The 24,379-nt window shown below is 39.7% G+C and overlaps 1 protein-coding gene across 1 annotated transcript; it reads right to left on the minus strand.

Moving 5' to 3' along the window:
• Window positions 1-2,633: 2,633 nt before the first annotated feature.
• On the minus strand, window positions 2,634-17,414 carry LOC138831806 (serpin B13-like). Its single transcript, XM_070028839.1, has 8 exons — window positions 17,399-17,414; window positions 12,387-12,568; window positions 11,846-11,902; window positions 7,132-7,260; window positions 6,635-6,752; window positions 5,177-5,319; window positions 4,816-4,971; window positions 2,634-3,035 (listed from the first exon to the last, which is right to left on the minus strand). Exons 1-8 carry the CDS (start codon window positions 17,412-17,414, stop codon window positions 2,634-2,636), a joined length of 1,203 nt encoding a protein of 400 aa, XP_069884940.1.
• Window positions 17,415-24,379: the final 6,965 nt, after the last annotated feature.

Below are 24,379 nucleotides of genomic sequence, written 5' to 3' on the forward strand. Positions count from 1 at the left end.
AACTATTTTACAGTCACTAAGATAGCTAAAAAATGAAATAAAATAAAGAAGACTATAAGTATTGGCAAAGATGTAAAGACATTAAGTCCATTCTGTTTTGCTGTAATACTGAATAAATGGAACTGCTTCTTTAGAAAACAATTTGGCAGTTCCTACAAATCACATACATCTATCCAATACTAATCATAAGGAAGGATAAAATTCTAAGTCAGGCTATAATTTAGATAAACCTTAAAACTATTATGTGAAACAAAAAATCAAGTTCCAAAAGATGAAATATATGATGTCAATTTAAGACTGATAATAAAATGGTATTTTCATGAGTTGGAAAAGAAAGAAGTTAATGGGTATGGAGTTTATTTTTCAGAGTGTTATGAATGTTCTAAAATCAGTTATGAACATGTTTATACAACTCTGCAACTATACTAAAATCACTGAATCATACCCATTGTGGAAATTTGATTATACATACATACATTGAAGAACACTAGAAAGTTCTAGTCATATATTTGAAAAGGACAAGTATACAAAATATATGAAGAGAAATTTCAAGTTAATAATTAAACAAGACAACTCAATTGAAAAATGAGCAAATGGTTTGAAGATACATTTCACAAATGGAGTCCTACAAATAACCAATGTGAACATGAAAAGCTGCCTAAACTTAATTACTCATCAGAGAAATGCAAATCAAAACCACTCCTTCGTACACACTAGAATGACTATAACTACATGTGAAGACACAATATTCATGTCTTCTGTAAAGACCGGACAATTTCCGCTTTGCTTGCAGCAATGTGAAATGAAACAAGCACAAGCTAAACAACTTGCCATATAACCTAGCCAATCTACTCCTATGAATGTACCAAGCACATTATCTAAGTGTGCACAGCAGCATTATTCATAACAGCCAAAAAGTGGAACCAATCTTCTGGTGAATGGATAAAGAAAACTGTTGTTTCTATGAAATGGAATACTGTTCAGCAATAAAAAGGAATTAAGAATCAATGCATACACAAAAGGATGAACTTCAAAAATATTATCCTAAGTGAAAGAAGGCAGTCACAAAATACTATGCATTTTGTAGTATTCCATTCATATGAGATGCAGAAAAGGAAAACTCATAAAGACGGAAAAACATCTGATTGCTTAAGAGTGGAGATGATGACAGGCTTGAGGAAACTTCTTAGGGCAGTACACATGGTCTACAACTGGGGTGTGGTGATCAATGGACAGCCTCCAGAGATTTGCCAAAACTCAATGAATTGCAAGTTACAATGAATGCATGGATGTCATGGTTGATAAATTATAGCTTAAAAAAACTTTAAAACTAAGTCAGGCTGAGCCCTGGTGGCTCACACCTGTAATTCTGTCTACTCTGAAGGCTGAGATCTGAGGATTGGAATTCAAAGCCATCCTAAGCAAGAAAGTCTATGAGCCTTTTATCTCTAATAAGCTACTCAGAAAAAGGCAGTAGAGCTGTGTCTCACATGGTAGAGTGCTAGTGTTGAGCACAAAGAGGCTCAGAGACAGTGTGTAGGCCAGGACCAGAAAAAAAAACTGATTAGAAAGTTCACAATCAAGAACACTAGCAATTGACTGAGATTTTTCTAAAACATCATTTTACATAAACATAGCAGAAAACATAAATGGGAATAAAGAAAGAAAACAGTTATTCTTCTAAAATTTGTTCTAAACATTTACTTTCCAAAGAGTAAAAAAAGTAGGAATTTTGATCACCTACATTTATCTTCTCAATAATCAGAGATATTTCTAACATCAAAATGTTTAGGATAGGATAGTTAGGCTGTTAAGTGAACCAGTGGCTCACTCCTATAATCCTAGCTACTTAGGAAGCTGAGACAGGGAGAATTACTGTTCAAAGCCATCTGGGGAAGAAATGTCTACTAAACTCTATCTCCTTTCAGCCAGCAAAAACACAGTCTGGAGACATGGCTCAAGTGGCAGACTGAGAACTCAAAAGCCCTGAGTTAAAATCCCAGTAATTACCCACAGAGACACAAAAATAAGCTTCTAAAGCACTTAGAATGGGAGATTAAGAAAACACTGAAAGAGTGAACAAATGCAGCAGTGCTACCCACTAGACACTATAACATGAACTCTACAACTTGTGGGTGGGATGAGGAGGAAAAAATTGGGTGAGAGCGAGGAAAGGGGTGACATTGTCCAAAAAGAAATGTACGCATTACCTGACTTCCGTAACTGTAACCCCTCTGTACACCACCTTTATAATAACAATTTAATTTTTTTAAAAAAAGGAAGAAAGAAAATTCTATCTGGCTTCTTGAATCTTATTTTGTAGTTTGCTAATATTTCTATATCACCTTTCCTAGGCACAGATTATCAAAATATATCCTCTGGGAAAGAAGAAAGAAACATGCAAATGGAGTATGAGGTCAAAACATTGGAACCAAAAGGAGTGTTCAGAATCCCAAGGAATGCGTTCCCCCCAGAGGGGCCTTGCTCCCCAGAGGACACACAAAACGTATGCAACCCTGCTTTGTTTTCAAAGGGACAAGATCATTAATCAATAAACCTGGCTACAGCCCTTCGATCACAGATTTAATCCTAAAGCCGAAGGTAAGATGTAGGACAAAATTCAGAGGCGCTCCTCAAGGAGAAGAAAACCTTCCAAAGAAGAGAACGCTATCGGATTTGGCCTGCTTGATGAAGAACAGGAAGGGATGATTGCAGTGGACGTGTTCCTGGCCGGGGGCCGAGAACAGGGCGAAGTCCATGCCCGTGGCGGCTGCCGCCTGTGCGCCATCCTCACTCAGCAGCAGCTCGGACCTGTGCAGCAAGTGCTGCGCGCGGAGCCCGGAGCGCGCGGACATCCCCGAGTAGTCGGCGTGCTCGCTGAAGGCTGCGCACATCCCCAGTGCACGCAGCGCCGGCTCCAGGTCATAGGCATCGGTCACGGCCAGCCGGGGCAGGCGGAGGTCCACCGTCCTCTCCTCCATGCGCCCAGGGCTGGTCCACTCCACCACCTTCTCAGGATTCAGTTTGTCTATGATCTGTTTACGACAGGGTTGGAAGCCAGATCCGCGCAGTTATCAGTTAAACAACAGAAAGGCTAACCCTGATTTGTATCCATGAGAAAGGATGTGTCTCCGACATGCACTCCACCATGTGTCTCTGTATGTAGAAGGCTAAATTGTCTTAACGTTTCTCCATTTCATGATTCCATCTCTCTATCTGTGCAGTCATGAAAAACTGCTACATTTTTAAAGATTGAAAACTGTCGTTCGGGTTTTGGTAAGGTTTGGGTCTCTGATTTTATTTGTGACACAGGTCTCATTGTGTGGCTGCAATGTATGGGTAGCCCAGGCTGGCTCTGAACTTGCAACTTTTCTGCTTCAGCCTCCTGAGTGCTGGGACTATGCACATGCATCACCATACTACCTTTAAAATGTCGTTTCTTATCTTATTATCCACCTCTAGTATTTGTGATTGTGTGTGTGTGTGTGTGTATATATATATATATATATATATATATATGAATACAAAGTGAATCATATATGTGAAGATACTGATATACATACTGTATATGAATATGTGTTACATGAATGCATGTAATAGATGTACAGCTGTTGAGTGCACATGTGTTTCATGTGGTATACATGTATAAATGTATGTATATCCATACACATGGTCAAGCGTAATATAACACATGCACTTGATATAGTATGTATTTATATATAATTGCAGCCGCCAGGAACACCCTTTTATAAAATTCAGTTTTCTACATTATTGCATATCTCCCCCAAATGTCTCCAAACTGCTTTTGTTAACATTCCTTCTATCAGTTTGATAAATTCTGGCCAACATTCATCTATCCATTCACTTTTCAAATGTGTAGCATGTATCAGGCATTGTGGTAAATTCTGATAGATCGAGAAGACACAAAAGCAGCACTTTGGAAATTTCAAACTGGGTGTCGTAATGTATTTGATGCTGAAATTACTGATTTTGACTCAGAGGCAATTTTTATCTTTGAATTACTTCCTAAGAGTAATTACTACACTTGAATCTTTTGACTTAAGATTATAAATACTCTTAAACCTCTCATATATATTGCCACTTGTTCTGAAGATTTTTCCAATTTATAATGCCACTAGAGAAGCTTCCCAGCCAAGGGCTATAATGTGTGGAGTGCATTCTATGTTCTGTACACATTCCAGGCTATGTTTTGCTAACCACACAACACAACCCATGGAGCACCATGGAGCCCAACTAACAGATGGGAAAATACTGAGATTTAAGGAAGTTAAGAGGTTTCATGATAAAGAATTTAAAAGAACAAGAATTTGAACCAAACTCTTCCTGACTTCCAGAATACAAAATGTAAAATTATAAAGTGGGTGGGTCTAAGTCAATGAATTTTATACTAAGGGTCCAAGGAAAAAAGTCAAAGCTCCAAGGGCCTGCTGAATAGCAGCAAAATTGGCTCTATCAGTGCTTCTATAATAGTTTCCCAGGAAAGGAGAGTCTATATGTACTAACCACGTTCTTCAAATGTGAGAGAATCTTCGGAACTCCCACATTAACCTTCAATGTTCACTTCAGCTCATCCCCAAATATTGCAAAGTGGTTCATCTTAATCAAGTTACTACTGATCGATATTCCTCATTAGATATGCATCTATGGCTGCAGGATGAGGTACACTTTCTACGTGATATGCTGGGCACCAGTATCCACTCAGACGTCATGAGCAGGCTCACTCAGTGGCTTTCCTGAAAAGCCTTGGAAATGATGAGAAGTCTAAGGAAATAGACCAGGGGGTGTTTTGTTTACCTTCTCCAGACCATCTATGTCATTGGGCAGAAACACGAACAGGCTGAGGTCATTGTTCTTGTATGGAATCCCCACAATTTTGGCCTGCAGGTCCTCCAGGAAGGCGAAGCTGAGTTTTTGTCTCTGTGCCATCATCTGCACAGGTTTACTTGTGCTCTGTAACAAACCAACAGAGCATCCGATGTCAAAGACGTAAGAGTGAGAGCACAGCTACCAAGCTGCTCACTGAAAGGATCAGTTTGACCTAAAATACTGCTAAGGATTAGAGTCACAGAATGAACACTTGCTGTCTAACAGCGTATCTTTGCTCAAATAAGACTTATGTTCCACATAAGCACACTGAATAAATGAAGCCCCATACCTTAGTCACCCAAAATTCTTCCTCCTTGGTATTTTCTTTCTTAAACTCCCTGTCCCACTGCCCTTTAAAATACACAGTGTTTATCAACACCAGCTTGGTTGAGCTGTTAAGGGAGCCTTCTGGAAAGAGGTCACTGATTTTTTCTGCAAACAAACAGAAAAGTCTGTTAATGTGCAGCAGAAACAAAGCAGACAGACTGGACTGATATTATCCTACAGGCCTTTCCAACAAAGGGTTCACTTGAAGAGAGAGTGGAGAGGTCTCACTCTCCTATTATCTCTTCATTCCTAGGGGATACACTGGGTTAGTGGCTGCCTGTCCAGGCTCTGAGTTCACGTTGCCTCATGAGAATGCGGAGAAATGTGCAGAGAAACCCTAGGCAAGTTATAAAGCTCTCTGAGTTTAATGTCAGCATCAAATCTCCATCGTAGGGTCATTGAAGGAGGGAATGATTTAATAGATACAAAACCTCAGAACTCTACCCAGCACACCACCAGTACCCATTGTTAATTATTAGACAAACCTACATGATGTAGGCCCTACCTGAGATTCAGATGCTACTGATTCTATTGTATAAGGACTTGATATTTTAGGCTCTGCATTTTGGTTCCTCACACACTAAACTCTAGATCATACTGTTCCGACTACCTCTGGATAGACTCTTATTTTCTGTATTTTCTCTATTTAGATGAAGCAAGATGAGACATGCTCTCTGTAATCATCATGAGCTTCTTAATTACTGAAATAAAAAGGCAACTGAGCACTCCAAATAGTGCCTTTTATTGCACATCAAAGTATATATCTATATTAACATTACTCTCCAGGATTTTATGTTTGGCTCATACTAAGGGATAAGAGAAAAGGACAGGGTGAGAGATGAATCAAATTCTCTGCTGGATGGGCTGAAAATTTTACCTGCCCTGCATGATGCTCAAATGGAGACAAGACCAGGTAACCTCAGCCACAGGTAGCAAAGATAAGCTTGGACGGTCTTTGAAGGATCTGTTTCTCACTTATCAAAAAGACATGAAATTCTCTATAATGATGATTAAGGCACTCAGACTCATGGGGAAAGAAAAGAAAAAAAGAAACAAAACCACACCTTCGATTAAGAAAAAGATCATAAGCCTAAGGCAAGCATGGTCGCATTTTCAGGAGTCCTAAAGGCATGTGACTTACAGTCATGCACAAATAATTCTCCACTGCTCTCCTGTGGCTGCTTCCCCTTGAGTCTCTCCACATTGGCAGTGTCCTCCCCCTCCCCTCTGCCCACCCTTTCCTTTTCAGCTCTGCAGAATTCATCTCCAGTCCCCTCCCCACACAAGTCTCCCTGGTGCCCTGCAAGCCCACGGATCTCACTCAAAGCCGGTGGGCAAGAAGTGTTTTCTGGTAGTTGGTTTGTTTTTGGTTTTGTTTTTTATTTTTGTTTTAATGGTGAAGAAACTATCCATACTCTACCATTTGTTTGGCTTGCAACCCAGGAATTAATCTTCTTTCGACATTCATCTGGTGCGTTTACAAAATCAACAGGTTCCAGGGATGCATGGTAATATTTTTCAACATAATCTAAGTATTTCTATAGGAGAAATAGGGAAGAAATAGAAAGAAGTTGAAAGTCAATTTACCAATTGTCAACATCTCCAAATAAATGTCTCTGTTCGTTAGGACAACTAACACAAGAACGGGAACTTTCAAAGCCCTAGGATGATGATTTGGATAACCCCTCTGCACATTTTTATATAAGTGTAAAGAGACTGAGGCAAAATAGACCAAGTACAAAATTCCCAGCACTCAAAAGCAGCCAAATGTCTGGACAGCAGACCATAGAGACCACCATGATTTAAATGGATCCAGGCAGACAACCTAGGCAGATTGTCCCCAGGATCCCGGGTGCTAACAGTGACATTTGACCATTTGTGGCTACCAGTCAAGGTGCTATAAACACAGTCACTTACTTGAAGGAAGAGGTAGGTTTGTTCTCCAAACAGCCTGTTGCTTATGTTCAGTTCATAATCATTCGTGAGTTTCCTCATTTCAGTCAAAAGCTTTTGGAATTGTTGGTGTATCTCTTCTGTCTTCTCAGTCTTCAAACACACTGAGTTCTATTGGCAAAAGAAAGCTTATTTTTTTCATGAGTTTGACACCCTTGAAGGTAGAACATGTGTTTTTTCTGGCATACTCATGACTATTTTTTGACTTCTATACAAATCATAATCAAGTCACATCTAATTTCACTCCACAGGAAGGCTTGCCACTAACCCAGCACCACAATTTTTCTAATTTAGGCTGTACTTTTGGTCATAAATTCAACTGCCCAGTATGATTCATACATAATCTCTAGGTAATCTCTTATCGTATATAAAGTTTATACCTTTATGTTGTAGATGATAAAATAATGTTCCTTGATGAATTGTGTAGCCACTTGATAGAGCTAGACATTGAACTAAAATGAGATTTATCCCTGATCCTAGGCAGGTGAAGAGAATCATGCTTTTATGGATATCCTGTAGAGTCTATGAGGTTTCTGGTGGAGTTCTAGAGAGCTCTCTATGGCAAAGCCAGCTGACCCTGAGGGGGTCATTCTCCCACTGACTGTTGCATGGTGTCTGTCTGTTTCAACTCACAGTGGGGACAGGAGAGAGAATTTATAGATCTGCAGGGAACAACCTGTTCCTGGAGAATGGAATGAGTATCTTCCTCTACAGTATGAGGACTGTACCATTGTTCATTTCTTTCTTTCCTTTGTCATTTTATTTCCTTTCTGGTTCCCCAATGCCTAACAATATCTGACAACTAGTAGACAGGTTAATCTTTGTGAATAAGCAATAAACATTTTTTAAAAACATTCAAATTGAAAATGTAGAAAAAGTCTCTGAGGTTGAATTTGACCTTCAACTGCTTCCTGTTACTAAGCCTTAAGTAACTGACAATCATTATTGTTGACTACCTATAATGACTGGGGTGTGCTATGAGCAGGTCAAGGTATTGGAGCCTTTGGGCAAGGAGGGGTTGATGTAAGCATATTTCTCCTAGAAACCAGTTGTAACTGAGTTGACCTGATAATGGGGGAAGGAAGGAGAGGCCTGATGTCAAACAGGTTTTGTGTTTGACTTTGTTACCTCTATATCCTGGGAGACCTAAGCCAAGAAAATGACTTAAATTGGTCCTGAGTTAGTAATACCCAAAGACCTTATTCCACAAAAAATACACACACACACACACACACACACACACACACACACACACACACACACACACACACACACACATATATATATATATACATTAGGGAGAGGATTCTATCACAGGCTTCACTGAACTCACAGAGTATGAGTCAAAAATGAGCTCATAATCCAAAATTATAAATCATGAACAAACAGGTTCCAAATCAAAAGTCAGTAAAAAAAAAAAAGAAAATTCATAAAAATGCCACAAGGAATTTAGAAGTTGATGTTATCACTATCACCTTGAGAAATAAAATTATAGTGAGAAGGTTAACCCCTTTGAAAGAGAAAGTGTATTTAAGGAACAAGTAACTATTCTGTGTTTAGATTGAGCTAAAATTTCTAGAAATAGATATTGCTCAATATGCATTAAATATAAAATCTCCATACATGGAGGTAAGCATGGTGAAATGTGCCTCTAGTCCTGGCCTCTAGTCAAGAAACTGAGGCAAGGGGAACACAAGTTCAAGGGCAGCCAATGTTACAGAAATTCAGACAGACTAGATTACATGGAAAATTCTCTCAAGGAAACAAAAATACCTGAATAAAGGGTTAAACTGCCTAACAGATACTACTAAGTATACTAAAGCTTGAGCTAAGCAATTGTCTCAAAACTCAACACAAAAACAAAAATTAGGGACTACATAGAGAGAGAGAGAGAGAGAGAGAGAGAGAGAGAGAGAGAGAGAGAGAGAGAGAGAGAGAATAGAATTATATATATATATATATATATATATATATATATATATATACATACATACATATATGGGCAATAGAATAAAATTCTAGTATTTTTCCAAAAACCAAGAAAGTAGAAAATGGGGAAATGAATTATTAAAGATTTAAGTAAGGCTAAGTATAATGCTGTAATCCCAGCTCCTATAGGAATGAAGAGTAGGATTGCAGTTCAAGACCAGTCCAAACAAAAAGTTACAAAGCCCCTTTCTCAACAAACAAGCCAGATATGATGGTCCACAGCTGTAATCCCAGCTGCAAGAGAGGCATGAGTAGGAGAATCATGATCCAAAGCTGCCCCCCAAAAAAATCCCTCCCTGAAAATAAATAAAGCAGAAAACAGTCTGGAAGCCTGGCTATAATGGCGGAATACTTGCCCAGCCAGTGGAAAACCTTTAGTTCATACTCCAGTACCTACCTCCTCCCTCAAAAATGAAGCATTTGAGAATGAATTAAAGAAAGGTATATATTTTCATATTCAGAACATGAAGCAAATCAAAGTTATGATAAATAATAAAGGAAATACCTGCCTAGACACATTGTAGTAATTTTTTAATAAAAGAGCTGAGATAAATTACCTATGAAGGATGCCAATTAAATCAACTTAGTGACAGTAATATTAGAAATAAAGGATGGAATGTTGTCTTCAAAGGGTTGAGAAAAGTATCTGCTTCTAATTCAGTATATAGTTTAACATTCATTCAGACAAGCAGAGGCAAGCATGACCTAACAACAGCAGCTATGTGTAAATCTTCATGCAAGAAACTCTCAGTGCCAGGCGCCGGTGGCTCACGCCTGTCATCCTAGCTACTCAGGAGGCTGAGATCTGAGCGTCGCAGTTCAATGCCAGCCCAGGCAGGAAAGTCCATGAGACTCTTATCTCGAATGAACCACCAGAAAACTGGAAGTGGTGCTATGGCTCAAGTGGTAGAGTGCTAGCTTTGAGCTGAAGAGCTCAGAGACAGCACCCAGGACCAGAGCTCAAGGCCTACAACTAACCAAAAAGAAAGAAAAAAAGAAAGAAAAAGAAACTCTCAGTAAGTGACACTAGCAAGGTTCTAGGAGCAGATGCTCTAAGCCACCTTTCCCAAATTATCAAACTATCAAATTAACCAGAAAAGAAATGCAAATGCCTTTTTGATAAATGTATAAATGAGCGCTCCTCCCTATTAGATAGCATTGTGAGGTTAAGGTTAAGAGTTTGGTGGCCCCTAGAATGACTACCATTCCTTGTAACTGCAGCTCCCACAAAACACCAGGGAAGGGACAGAGCTGCTTCCCAGGATTGTAGAGGCTGTGCCCCACCCAGTCAGCAAGGCTCCATCCTGAGAGGAGCATGAGAATGTGCCCTTGGCGAACCTGCATGAAGGTTCTGCATGAACTACCACGCTTGGGATGGAAAGCATCCTGGAAACAATGCCCAGCCATTTCTGTTGAGCTCTGTTGAGCAAAGCCTAGAACATAACCTGACTCTCCACAGAAGCAGCTAAGCCACCTAGAAAACCCAGCCTTTGGCGATTATGAAATGAACAGCTCACATTTCTGGGTGGTTTGAACTGTGCCCTTATGAGGGAACCGAACTGGATGATGACAACCGTCAGAGCAATGAGCAATTGCGCCCTTCCTGGAAATTCTGAGCATCTATCAGCCAGGACCCAATGGACTTACTCCCCTGCTCCCATTTGGCAAGAATAACCAAGCTACACAAAAGCACCAGAGCTGGAAGAGAACCCAGAAGACCAATTGTCCTGTGCAATATTTTTAAATAAAGTAGCAGCAGAAGGGACCAAGCATGGATGAAATTTACTGATAATACCACCAATGGCTCTCATCACCACTCTATCACCTGTGTGTTCCAGATTCCTACTAGATACATTACTGAGCCTCAAGGATGGTAGTAACTTGTCCAAGGGAGCCTAGCCCTAGTGTTACTGAGTCAATGCTTGAACTCAGAGCTCAAATTCCAAAGCCCCTCTACTCTGTGGTAAGAATGTTTCCATCTACTAGTCCTTATAGTAGTTATGGTCCATTAAGGTGGTAGTCTCCTCTTCACCTTTAAATATCTATTACTACTGTATAATCCTTGCACTCTGAGTTGAAAGTGGTTTCTTCCCAGAGATCATTTTCTAAAGGCTTTGGTTGCCCGGTTCTGTGATAATAACAGGCAGAGAAAGAGATCCTCGAGGGACCTGTGGCTAGATCCCCAGAGATACTGTCCTCAGCAAAGCCTAACACTACCTCACAAAGTGTGCTCGTTCTTGCATGACTGGGTTGTCCTCGAGCAAGGACAGCCCTGAGCTTGTGCTCCCTCTGCATGTGGCAAGCTCTCCTTCCCCTTATCCACAAAGGTATGTGCAACGTACTGTACTAGAAACCGAACGCAGAAGACCATCCAATCATGGATGTGCAGTCTCCAACACGTTGAGCTGAAGAGCCTCTTCCTTCTATAAAGTACCCAGACAACAGTGTGTTTGTATAGCAACAGAAAGTGGGCTAGTCCATTCAGCAACTTTATGTGGCCACGTGAGTGTTATTGCTTATTCATAAGCGTTACTTGATAAGTTGATCCTGACTTATAATATTGGTAAGTTGGTCACAGGTATCAATAAGTCAATGTGTTACTCTTTTGTGACTTTGCCTATCCTTTGTCTCCATAAACCAACCTTAAAAGCAAACATACAATAAGGTTGTAAAATATATATATTCCCACCTCTTTGTCTTCAGTCATTGCCATAAGGTTTTCTGTGTCTTTTTCAGAGTAAAACGCCTGGTAGAGAGAAAATATGGCAGATCAGAGAAGGGCAAACATCACAGAGCCTATCAGGGGAAAGGGCGAGTGGACTAGACATCTCAGAGCTATCTCTCTCCTTTCAAAGTCCCCAGAGGATGTGAGTTGCCCATGCATCTCCTCCCCGGAGCTGTCTCTGTGTTCATCTTTGATGGGTGCTTTACACTGAGCTGCTCCTCCCAGTCCTTTTTGTCTTTCATGTCCTGGCTTTAATTAGGAGAGTCGTGGCATTGAACAAGGCCACTTCTCACTCAGCGCTGACTCAAAGGCGTCCCAAGCATCGAGGGACATGTGTGATGATGTTTGGGGGAAGGAATGAGGCACTCCTGAAGGCACGCCATGTCTCGCGGTCTGTTTCCTGGTGTATGGGGTGAGATGAGCATCTTTTCCAGGGAATGTGGGACACGTCAGCGCCCGCCCAGAACCCAGACCCTGCATACAAAGCCAAGGACGCGGCACCCACCTTCTGTAACTGGGAGGCGGTGGCTCCCTGGGTCCCTAAGAGAATCATGCCAATGGCGGTTGAGATGCCCAGTGGGGAAAAGAAGATGTTGCCGTCTTGTATTTCCTTGAGCTTTTTGAAAAGAGCAAAGCCGAATTGAGCGGAGGCTGCACTGAAAGGAACCATGACGACTTGGAGCAGACCTGGAACCGCAACAATAGCAAGTTAACACTGAAGATTTGGGGTCCATTTCTCTGAGTCTCAGGATCTCTCCTCCCTGGGTCCAGAAAAGGGTGATTACGCCCCCAGTGCAAGATTCCTGTGCCCGCCTCGGCCCCTTCCTCAAGGGGGATGAAGTCCCCTGGCTTCCTCCTGCAGCTTGCTGGCCTCTGGGGAGCAGGGTTAATTCCTTAATGATTTTCTCTCTCCTGGTCTCTGTCTGAACATGCCGACCTCGTGGAGATAAGCTTCCCACACGCAACCCTGCATTCTACTGAGATCTGGCTTCGGCAGCTGCTCGGCCTGTGACAACGTGGAGTTGGGAAGGGCCCCCCCACCCCGCCCCGCTACTAACCCCAAGTCTAAGCAGTATCCCCAATCCAGGCTAACAATAAAAAAGCGCTCACACCTTTATCTGATGCTTCCTGTTTATCAGATGACCCAAAACCCAAGCCAGAAGGTGGCAGCCCACACTCATTCTCTTAAGCCCCAACCATTCACCCCTTGAAAACGTGACTCTGGGCTGAATTTTTCCCTAAAAAGCAAGGGATTATTATTGCAACTAGGCATAGGTCATTAAAGAATTACAAGGATTTGCTCTTGGCACTTTTCTGGGTTGTTCCGGTTTTACTTGTGACCTAACATATTTTCTCTCTCTCTCTCTCAAACACAAAAATAAACAAATTATAAGAGCAGCTCATATTACCAAAATAACAACATGAGCATGCTGTTTGGTTTCTTCACTACCTGCTTTGTAACTATTTAATAAAGACTTTTAAAAAGACTCCTGAAGGAAAATTAAAATGAGTGCAGAATAAAGTTATTGAAAACCCATGTACTCTGGATGCCTTTGAGGTTAATCCCCTAAGGAAACCCACACTGCTAACCCAGCTTCCATTTCCAGTCAGTTCCCTTATAGAGAATCTTGGAAGTTTTAATCACAAACAAATCAACTTTCAGTCAAATAAAACAAAGAAGATCCAGCACCATGGCCTTGTGAGTATTGAGTTAAATAAAGCCACCTCAAAGAATGTCTATGCACAATACAAATATTTATTTCAAATCAACACACATGCATGTGCTCACAATACAAAAGTCTTAAGCTGGAGAGAAAAAACTTACCCGGCTCTTGGAGACACAAAGGCTGTTGAACAAGGACCTATGCAAAATGAGTTTCTGAAGTCCTTAATTTATAGCTCTAGCTCTCTCTCCCTGCCTCTCCCTAGTCATTACAGTTTGTATTTCCAGTGAAACAACCTTTGGTTTCTCAATGATAAGTTCCCTAATAAAAATGGCATGCAAACTTTATGTCAAAACTGAGGGCTTCGTTCTTTATATATTCCTTATAGCTATAAATCATATACTTGAAGTTGTCAACAAGTGTATTTTAATTACAGCTCAAATAAATATGCACTTCAGCAGAGGGGAAACAAGTTGGAATTCCAACATCTCCAAAAAGCAATGAGAAATGCTTTTTTGGAACCTGAACATTTAAGACTCCCAAATTAACCAATGTAAAGACTAGAAGTAGAAGCACAAAATAAGACTATGGAAGGAATTAAAATGATGAAGTGACAAAGTATAATGAATTATGACCAGTCAGAGGGGCTGGGGCATGAGAGTACCTTCCTTCATCTCCAGTGATATTGAGAATCATCCAGGGGAAAAATCCTGTTTAAGGACTCTAAACATTCACAGTGAGACCAAAGAAATGATATTCTTAGGAGAGGATCACAAGGGCTGAATAGCTATGTGCTTATGATCATATAAAATTATGCTCATCAAAATGGAACTCCATTTCTTATGGAAAAGTAGCATTTTTATTTTACTTTTTGTTTAGTTGAGTTTGTTTCTGTTTTACTCCTTTTGTCCCTGTTTTTCATTTCTGTATCTTTTGTCTTGTACTTAAGCTTATCTGATTTGAAGAGGGGAAGGGGAGGCACAGAAATGAGGGGACAAAGGGAACTCATTCGACAGTGATAGTCACTAGACGCTACATTAAAAATGAACTGTGCAACTTGTGGGGGAGTGGTATTGGGAGGGAAAAACCTGGCAGAAAACAAAGAAAGAAGTGACACTGCTCAAAAAGAAATGTACTCAGTACCTGACTTATGTAACTGTAACCCCTCTGCACATCACCTTGACAATATTTTTTTTGGGGGGTCTGGTCATGGGGCCTGAACTCTGGGCCTGGGCGCTGTCCCTCAGCTCTTCAGCTCAAGGCTAGCACTCTACCTCTTGAGCCACAGCGCCACTTCTGGCTTTTTTCTTTTTGCTTATGTGGTGCTGAGGAATCGAACCCAGGGCCTCAGGCATGCAAGGCAAGCGCTCTACACTGAGCCACCTCCTCAGCCCCTTTACAATATTTTTTAAATCCTTTCTAGAACAATGATTTTGCATCTTGAAAGCACATTAGAGGGAAATGATTTTAAAAAAACTTAGTCCCAATTCCTACTCCAGGCAAAGAAAGTCAGCATCTATGGACTAAGGACCAGATATCAGATATCTTTCCCTGAGAGACACAAGATGTGAAGTTGGGGTGGGAACCACAGGCTTTTACAGACATCAGAGAAATGCAAACTTTACCACCACTGTGCTGTGGTAGTGCTGTGACCTGACAAGCCACATTTGATAATAAATTGTATTGGGCCGTCTATTACATTGTGGTTCCAAAAGCAAATAACAAAATTTAAAATAAAAGAACTGGCCTTACTAGAAAATATAACTAGAAAAGAGATTGGTCATGCAGCTTCACCAACAGCACACACACACACACACACACACACACACACACACACACACACACACACACACACACACACATCCATATGCACATAATAGACAACACAAACCCACTCTTTCTTTTTAAAAAAATCTGTCTAAACCAGCCTTGGTGACTCATGCTTGTAATCCTAGCTACTCAGAAGGCTGAGATCTGAGGATCTCAGTTCAAAGCCAGCCTGGGCAGGAAAGTCCCTGAGACTCTCATTTCCAATAAACCACCAGAAAATCAGAAGTGGCGCTGTGGCTGTGGCTCAAGTGGTAGAATGCTAGCCTTGAGCTGAAGAACTAAAGGACAGCTCCCAGCTCCAGAGTTCAAGTCCTGGGACCAAAACAAACAAAAAAGTCTATTTTTGTTGGTTTATATGGCTTAAAAACACTCTTGTTCTCAAGTATTTTGTCCATTAACTGAGAAATCTCTCATTTTACTTCATTCAATAAACATTGTAGAGTCTGCCAGACACTGTGCCAAGCACCATTAATTTCTAAACACCCAACAACCTCCCTGATGTCAGGCAAATGACACTACCAAAGGGGCAATAAATACTTAATAGGACATTATACCTCCAAAATCCAGTTTTTCCTGCCAACCCTCCAACCATTCCTCCTGCCTCTACTAGTTCATCAAAGAAAGTGGACGAGTCTCAGCTTCAGCCTTCAACAAGGGTGTGGAGGTGAGTCACTGTTGCTAAGCAGCAGCTCCATGAAGGGCTCCCCTCTACTCCAGCACATCCGCCTTCCACTCACAGCCTTGGCCCCCGTATGCTCCTGTCTGCACACTTGCAATTTGATTTATAGATTTTTTTTTAAATATTTATTTTTACTACAGCTCTTTAAGAAAATTCAAAGGAGTATTTAATTACTATTATTCGCATTCTTTTTTAAATGTCACTGGAAATATGCAAACTGAGTAGGCTTTCAAAAGCATTATCAATGAGGTATTACAGAGCTAAACCTGGATGTCTATGAAATGGATGTGCTAAGCAGAAAAGGTCCAAAGCTATGTACATATGACCATATAAGATGATGCTAAGCGAAATCAACCCCAAGAAAAGGTCACAAGTGTTTTTATCTTTCTTGCTGTTGTTTTTAGTGTACTTATAATGTACTGTGCAATTTTTTTGTTGCTTTGTATGTTCCTCCCCCACAGTATAACCCCTGTTTTCACTGTATTTGAGTCCGGTGTCCTGCATCTTGTATATACATTTTTCTAATTTGGGGAGGGGAAGGGAAATAACAAAATGCTTAAATAAGGATACAGGTTGACCCATTGTAACGATGAGATGTACAAGACACTATGTTGAAAATGAACTTCACAACTTGGTGGTGGGGGAGGAGTTGGGGAGGTGGGAAGGAAGGGATGGTAGGGGGAAAATAAAGGAGGAGGTAGCAATGCTCGATAGGAAATGTACTCATTACTTTATTCATGTACCTGTACAATCTCTACAATAAAAAAACATATAAAAACATATACAAAAAAAATGGATGTGCTAGTGTTTTTTAAAGATGCAATACCCTTCAGCGGACACCGATGTTCCTTGTTTCAACATCCCTTCCAGTGTATGTTCTCTATGTTTTTCTCTGTGTCCCCCCCGCACCCCCCCCCGGCCCCACCGCCCTCCTCTGTCCCATTTCAGAGCTGTTTCTCTGGCCTTGGCGTTCTTAAGTCTACCCTGGGCCTCGCTGCTCTTATGAGAGAGACTGCCCCCTCCCCTACGGTACATCCCACAAGTTTTCACTGGGAACAGCAGCTCATGTGTTGGGGTCAGGACGCAGAGTCCCAGCCCTATTCCTTCTTCTCCTCCTCTCACATCTTCCAAGATACTCTCCCTTCAACCAGCACTCCCCTCTGGAGTCTCCCCTTGAGCCACTCTGACCCTTCCCAATCTTCCAAGGCCCAGCCGGGGCTCTGCACCTGGCCTCGCTGCCCAGTGCAGTTCACACCATCGACATGCACCTGCTCCCCAGCCACTCGCTCTGCTCATGACCCAGAGCCTCCTGCTGCACACCCGGAGTCCTGCTTGGATTCTTACCTTCCCTAAACCTCATTTCCGCGTCTTCACAGCTCCCTGTCATTAGGCTTTTCCCTAGCCCACTAGCTCAGCAGTCTCTACTTTTTTATTATTTCAAAACTGTCACAGTAGAAGACAATTATAGTAAGGACGATAGTCCCTGTGCTGATGTGTGAAGGAAGGCAAATGCTCAGCCCCAAGGAAGACGGCTGACAGGTCCCCCGGTCCCCTTCCACAACTCCGCCTTCCACCACCGCCACTGTGCGTCTCTAAGATATCCTCTTAGGATCTAGATCCGGGATCTTTAGAATGAGTATATTAATTGATTATTAATTAATTGATCAGTAATTATTATATATTAACTAGTGGGGGAAATCTTTTTTTATGTGTTTGCAAGAAACATTCTGTACACCTCCTTGAAGACAGTGCATGGTGGAAATGGAGAGCAGATAAATCTTTCTGCAATGACTAGTACATGTCTAGGACAAGCAGAGGAGGTCAAAGGCTATGTACATATGACCACATGAGATAATGTTAAGCAAAATGTACCCCAAGACAGGGATACAGTGTTTTTTCTTTCTTGCTAGTGTTTTAAATGTACTTACAATGCACTATGTGATTCTTTTCTTTCTTTTGAATGTTTTCTCCCACGGTATAACCCCTGTTCTCACTGGGTTTGATGTCACTGTTCTGCATCTTGTATATACATTTTTGTAATTTGGGGAGGGGAAGGGATATTGGGGAACGCTTGAATGGGGATGCAGGCTGACCCATTGTGACAATGATATGCACAGGACGCTATGTTGAAAACACACTTTACAATGTCAGGGTGGGGGGTGGGAGGATTTGGGGAAGTGGGGAGGGAAGGGATGGTAGGGGAAAAACAAAGGAGGAGGTAACAATGCTTGCTATGAAATGGACTCATTGCCCTACTCATGTAAGTGTAACCCCTCTGTACAACATTTTTACAATAAATATATGTATCTTAAAAAACAGGGAAGTAAAATGAGACAGGACTAAGAATTTCTAGACAACAAGATTGTATGCACATAATTTTAATTACATATGTAATGTTGATTATGATTTTAAGTCTTATTCTAATGTTTTACTTGAAATAATTTAAGGCCAATACACTGAACTAAAAAGAACTGTAATCCTGTATACTACTTGTACAAAGACATTATTTTCACACATAAAAATACCCTATGCATACTACCACTGCTTCCATTGAAAACTCAACAAGGGAGCCTAGCAAGTATAATAAGGTAATTATTGACTATCATAAAGATAAAATTATTCAAAAGTAAAAAACGTAATTATCATTCACAAAGAAATTGACGTATATATTCTAACTAAAAAGTAAACAAGATTTTTAATGCAAAGCCAATAGAGAAAACTAAAATATTTTTAATATACTGGCAAAATATATTCAAATTTTTTAAATATACAATTTAAAAGAATATCAAAAAGCTATGTACACAAGGTGCCAGTGGCTCATGCCTGTAATTCTAGCTATTCAAAGGCTAAGATCTAAAGATCACGATGCAAAGCCAGCCCAGGCAAAAAAGTCTGTGAGACTTTCATCTAATTAACCAACAACAACAACAACAAAAACTGGAGGTGGAGCTGTGGCTCAAGTGATAGGGTACTAGCCTTGAGTGAAAAATCTAAGGGACAACACCCAGGCTCTGAGTTCAAGCCATAGAATAGGGGTTGGAGTTGAGGAAATCTATTCAAATCCTTTAAAGTAGCTTCTGTCTACCTACTTAGGAAGCAGAGATGGGGTTGTGACTCATGATCAGCCTGAATAAGAGCTAGTGAGACCCTATCTTGAAGAACAAGCCAGGTGAGTTAGTACCCATCATCCAAGCTACGGTGGAAAACATAAATAGGATGACCACAGTTCAGGCTGGTCCCTTATCTTAAAAGCAAAAAGGGCTGGAGGCATGGTCCCAGTGAATGAACACCTCTCTAGCAAGCATGAGATCCTGAATCCAGAACCCCTGTATCAGAATCAACACCCTAGGATTGTTTTCAAAATTGTGGCCAGTGATTCCAAATTTATAAGACATATAAAATGCCCAAGAGTATAACTAACATAACTCTGGAAGAACAGTCAAAACCTGTTTACCAGATAGTAAAGCTTATTATTAAATAATTAACTCAGTCTGGTTTGGGCAAAGGATAGGCCAGCCAATTCTTGGTGAGAAAATAAATTAACACCACTATGGAAAGTAGTATGGAGGTGCTGCAAACAACTAAGAACAAAACTACCATATGATCCAGTGATACCAACTTTAGCATATATACAAAGGAATGTAAGTCAGGATACAATCAAGACACCTGCACACTCATGCTATAGTCAAGCTATAGAAGCAACCTAGATGCTTTACTAATTAATAGTCAAAGAAAAGGTAGATAGATAGATAGATAGATAGATAGATAGATAGATAGATAGATAGATAGATAGACAGATAGATAGGCAGATAGATAGATAGATAGATAGATAGATAGATAGATAGATAGATAGATAGATAGATAGATAGATAGATAGATAGATAGATAGATAGATAGATAGATAGATAGATAGATAGATAGATAGATAGATAGATAGGAGTGGAGTATTATTCAGCCATAAAGAAGAATTAAATTATATCATTTGCAGAAAGATGTATAGAACTAAAGTGCGTCATGTTAAGGGATGTAAGCCAGGTTCAGAAAGTCACATGCTTCTCTCATATGTGGAATCCAGACCTAAAATATATAGATAGATACATGCATGCATACATAGAGGAAGAAGATGATTGTAATTGGAGACTGCCTAAGAATGAGAAGGAGCAGGACATGCAAGGCGTGTAAATAATATTAAAATCAATTGCATGTAGGTATGAAAGATGGCATAAGGAGTCTCACTGAAAGCTGGCATGATGGGGAGTCGGGGACGGGGGGGGGGGAGAGCCGCAGAGGGGATTCGTCTGATTAAACTATCCCATAGGCACTAGTGAAATGCCACAGCGAAAGCCCTCTGTGCAATTAATATACACTAAAAAATGAGTGACAGGAAGGCAAAAGAGGTCCTCTTGGGAGGCGAGAACTGGTGGGAGGAGATAGGAGAGACGGGGCCTAACTGCTTTATATACATGAATGAAAACAGAACAGCAAAGCCTATTGCATTGTCCAAACACGGGGAGAGAGGGAGGAGGAAAATGATAGAGGGGAGAATTTTATCCAAATTATATGTTAATAAAAATGCTTTTAAAGATTTTGATTTTGGCAATCATTCATTTCTCAACAAATAATTTTCTGAGCATCTACTGTACATCAGATCCTGGCTTAAGTACTGAAGTTGAGAATGTGATGGAAAAGGTCCTTTTTTAATTAAATTCACATTGTATTAAGAAGAGGCATGTGACAACTAAACAAATGAGTCACGAGACAATCTCAAAGAAAGGGCTATCAACTAAAGAAAGCCTTGTATTTGTAAATGGTTCTTGTCTCTACAGAACATAACTTTTTGTAGAGGATACTTATCTAGCTTTTGGGAGTTCTTTTGATGACATTTTAGCTTATTCATTTGGACTTTCTAAAAGCTAGGCATTATGTTTGTAAACAATGGGGGGGTTGTTTTGGTTTTGTTTTTTGCCAGTCCTGGGGCTTGACTCAGTCTCTGAATTTCTTTTGCTCAAGGCTAGCACTCTACCACTTGAGCCACAGAGCCACTCCGGCTTTTTCTGTTTATGTGGTGCTGAGGAATCAAACCCACAACTTCATGTTTAGTAGGCAAGCATTCTACCACTAAGCTGCATTCTCTTTACCAATACTAATCCCTATGACCTTACTGCCCTATAGTTTATACAGACCAATTAATTTTGCATCTCTTTGAACATAGTGATCAAGAAACATACCAGTAAGGTACCATCTGTTTTTGTTTGCTTGTTTGCTTTGCTTGCTTATTGGTTTGCTTTGCTTGCCAGAGCATAGGGCTGACATTGGAACCCAGGGCCTCATACATGATAGGTAGGCAAGCACTCAATGAGTGAACTTAACCAACCTCCAAGTGCCTTATTTTTAATCTGCACACAACTATATCAACAGAAGAGGGCAGTCTTGAACCAAGAAAGCAGAAGGAGGTGCCCAATCACCTTCAAAAGATTGCAAGTCACTTTTAGTAAGATTATTCCACACATTTTTGTATGCATGGAAAAAGGTGACCTAAAAATATGAAACTCTGCTATAAGAAGAAAAGAGTGCTACTTGAGCCACAGGCCAGCGCGCAGGCCCAGAGTTTAGGCCCTGCAACCAGCAAAATAAATAAATAAATAAATAAATAAATAAATAAATAAATAAATAAATAAATAAATAAATAGTGAAATGAACAGGTATGATTAGTTTTTTAACTTAATTTAAATAAATTTGAGGCCTTTGTCTATATGGATTTTGGTTTTGTCTATACCTCTATGACTGTTTATAAAATGTTCTATTCAAATCTAAAAAAAGAAAAAGAAAAAATAGTGCAATCAAAAATTTCAACTGCTGAAAATCCTGTCCAATAAATCAACGATGAGGGGAAAGGCGGCAACACAGCACTGTCTTATGGAGAAGACATTATTTGAAAAGTAATTGTGAACATGAAGAATGTTCCAAACATACTTCAGAATAGATATGAATAACAATAAAAACAAAGCTATGTAATTATATTTGCCTCGATTCAAGAAAGAAAAATTACAGAAATGACAAACATCATCACAGAAATGATACGAAATAACAAGTTGTCTGCAAGATAAAGTCCAAGAGTTGACAGAGAGGAGATACAGAAATAACTCAGAGAATGGAACCAAAATAAAGGAAAGTGTTTTTTGAAAGATCAAGTAGAAAGGACAGAAACTGAGACCAAAAATAAACCTAAAAGACATGTTATTGGTCTCTGAAATACAAATACAAAACAAAAATACTTAAGTCTACCTTCAAGAAGTCATTTCAAAATGAAATGAATGAATCAGGTTTGAACATGTTTATCTATATCCATATAATACTGAAGATATATACTTTCTCTCCCCATGTATATATACATATGTGTGTATGTACATGTGTGTGTGTATATATATATATATATATATATATATATACACACACACACCTGGGAAAATGTACCTAGGCAAATTGATCCTACATAATGAAGTCTAAGACAGTAAATCTTCAACATATACTAAGAAAGAGAGAGAAAAGGGAGAGGAGAAGAATAAGAAAGAGATCAAGTCATTCATTATAAAGTATATGAGATTGACATTTGAATTCTTGTGAACAACATACAAACCAGTAGAACAATATTTAACAAAACTCATAGTCAAAACCAAGGTTTTCATATCACAACAAGTTGAACACTATGAAAACCTAGGTAAAAAGCCAAGGCACTAGTGGCTTACACTTGTAACCCTGACTGCTCAGGAGGCTGAGATAAGAGGATTGTGGTTCAAAGTCTGCTTGGGCAGGAAAGTCTGTGAGACTCTTATTTCCAATTTACTGCCAGAAAATCTGGAAGTGAATATGGGTCCAAGTGGTAGAGTGCCATCTTCAAGAAAGAAAGAAAAAAAAACGGTAAGGGACAGAGCCAAGGCCCTTAGTTCTAGCTCCAGGACAAGCTAAAAAGAAACAAAAACCTAAGAAAAAAAACATGTAGTGTGAAGTCATCATATTCATGGGATGATGTAAAAGGAAGGCTACAAAAAAAAATCAAACTTTCCCAAACAGTATGAGGAAAAATAATAAAATAGTAAGACAAAATGTTTCTCATGTTCATATACAGTGACAACAGGAGAGTTAACCACTGTAAGCACCTACACCCAAAAAATAGGTATCAAATAAATAGATATCCGAAAATAGATCTCAAATAAAGTTCCCAGAAAAGCAGCAATAAACAAAAGCCAAAATTAGCAGATTCATGTTTGCAGATACCTAACCTGAACAATTCCGCCACAAATCTCCCGGATCTCATGAATACCTTTGTCCGTCCATGCAGTTGGATATATTAAAAGGAACATTGGATTTCTTATATGGTCAGCTATGTTGAGTACTTTGGGTATGTATTTCTTGGTCCTGAACTTCCTTCAATTGTATATTCAGTTCATTGTCTCAATTATTAATTGAATTGTTGATTCTTTGGGAGTTTGGGTTTTGTATATTTTGATTATTTATCCATTGTCAGATGTATACCTGGAAAAATTTTTCTCCATTCTATCTCTTCCGCTTCATAACTATTTCCTTTGTTGTACAGAAGGTTTTTAGTTAATGCCACCCCACTTGCCAATCCTCAGTATTTGCTGAGCGATTGGAGTTCCATTCGGGGAGACAGTTTTCATCAGCAGAGTCACCTTCATCATACTGATTTGTCAGTCCATGAGCATGGAATGGCTGTCTATCTCCTGGTGTCTTTTTCAATTTCTTCTTCAAGGATTTATAGTTTTCACTGAAGCGACCAAATGGATTTAACTCACATACAGAATATTTCGCCCAACAGCCAAAGAATACATATTTTTCTCAGAAACCCACAGAATTTTTATTACAGTAGATTGTGTTATAGGTCAGAAAGCAATTCTTAACAAGAAAATGGAATTCACTTACTTTATTTTATCAGACCACTAGATGAAATAAAGGTAAAATAATAAGAGAAAATATAGAAAATATTCAAAATCAGGAGACTGAGAAATTCACTTCTGAATAATCAGTGGGTCATCCAAGAACTAAAAGAAGTAGTCAAAATTCCTAGAATCAAATAAAAAATCGAAATTGAAACTTAGAAGAATTTGGGGAACACTGCAAAGCAATGGTAAGAGGAGAGTTTATAGCTGTGAGTGTCTAGGTTAAAAAAATTCAGAGGTCAAAAATAAGTAACCTCAAGCTTTAGAAGCCAAACCTAAAAGCCATAGATGGAAAGAAATAATAAAGATCAAGACAGAACAATACAAAGAATAAGTGAAACAAAGTGTTAATTATTTGGAAAAGATA

This window comes from Dipodomys merriami, unplaced genomic scaffold (assembly GCF_024711535.1).
Source record: "Dipodomys merriami isolate MVZ:Mamm:240054 unplaced genomic scaffold, mDipMer1.0.p SCAF_2, whole genome shotgun sequence".
Lineage (NCBI taxonomy): Eukaryota > Metazoa > Chordata > Mammalia > Rodentia > Heteromyidae > Dipodomys > Dipodomys merriami.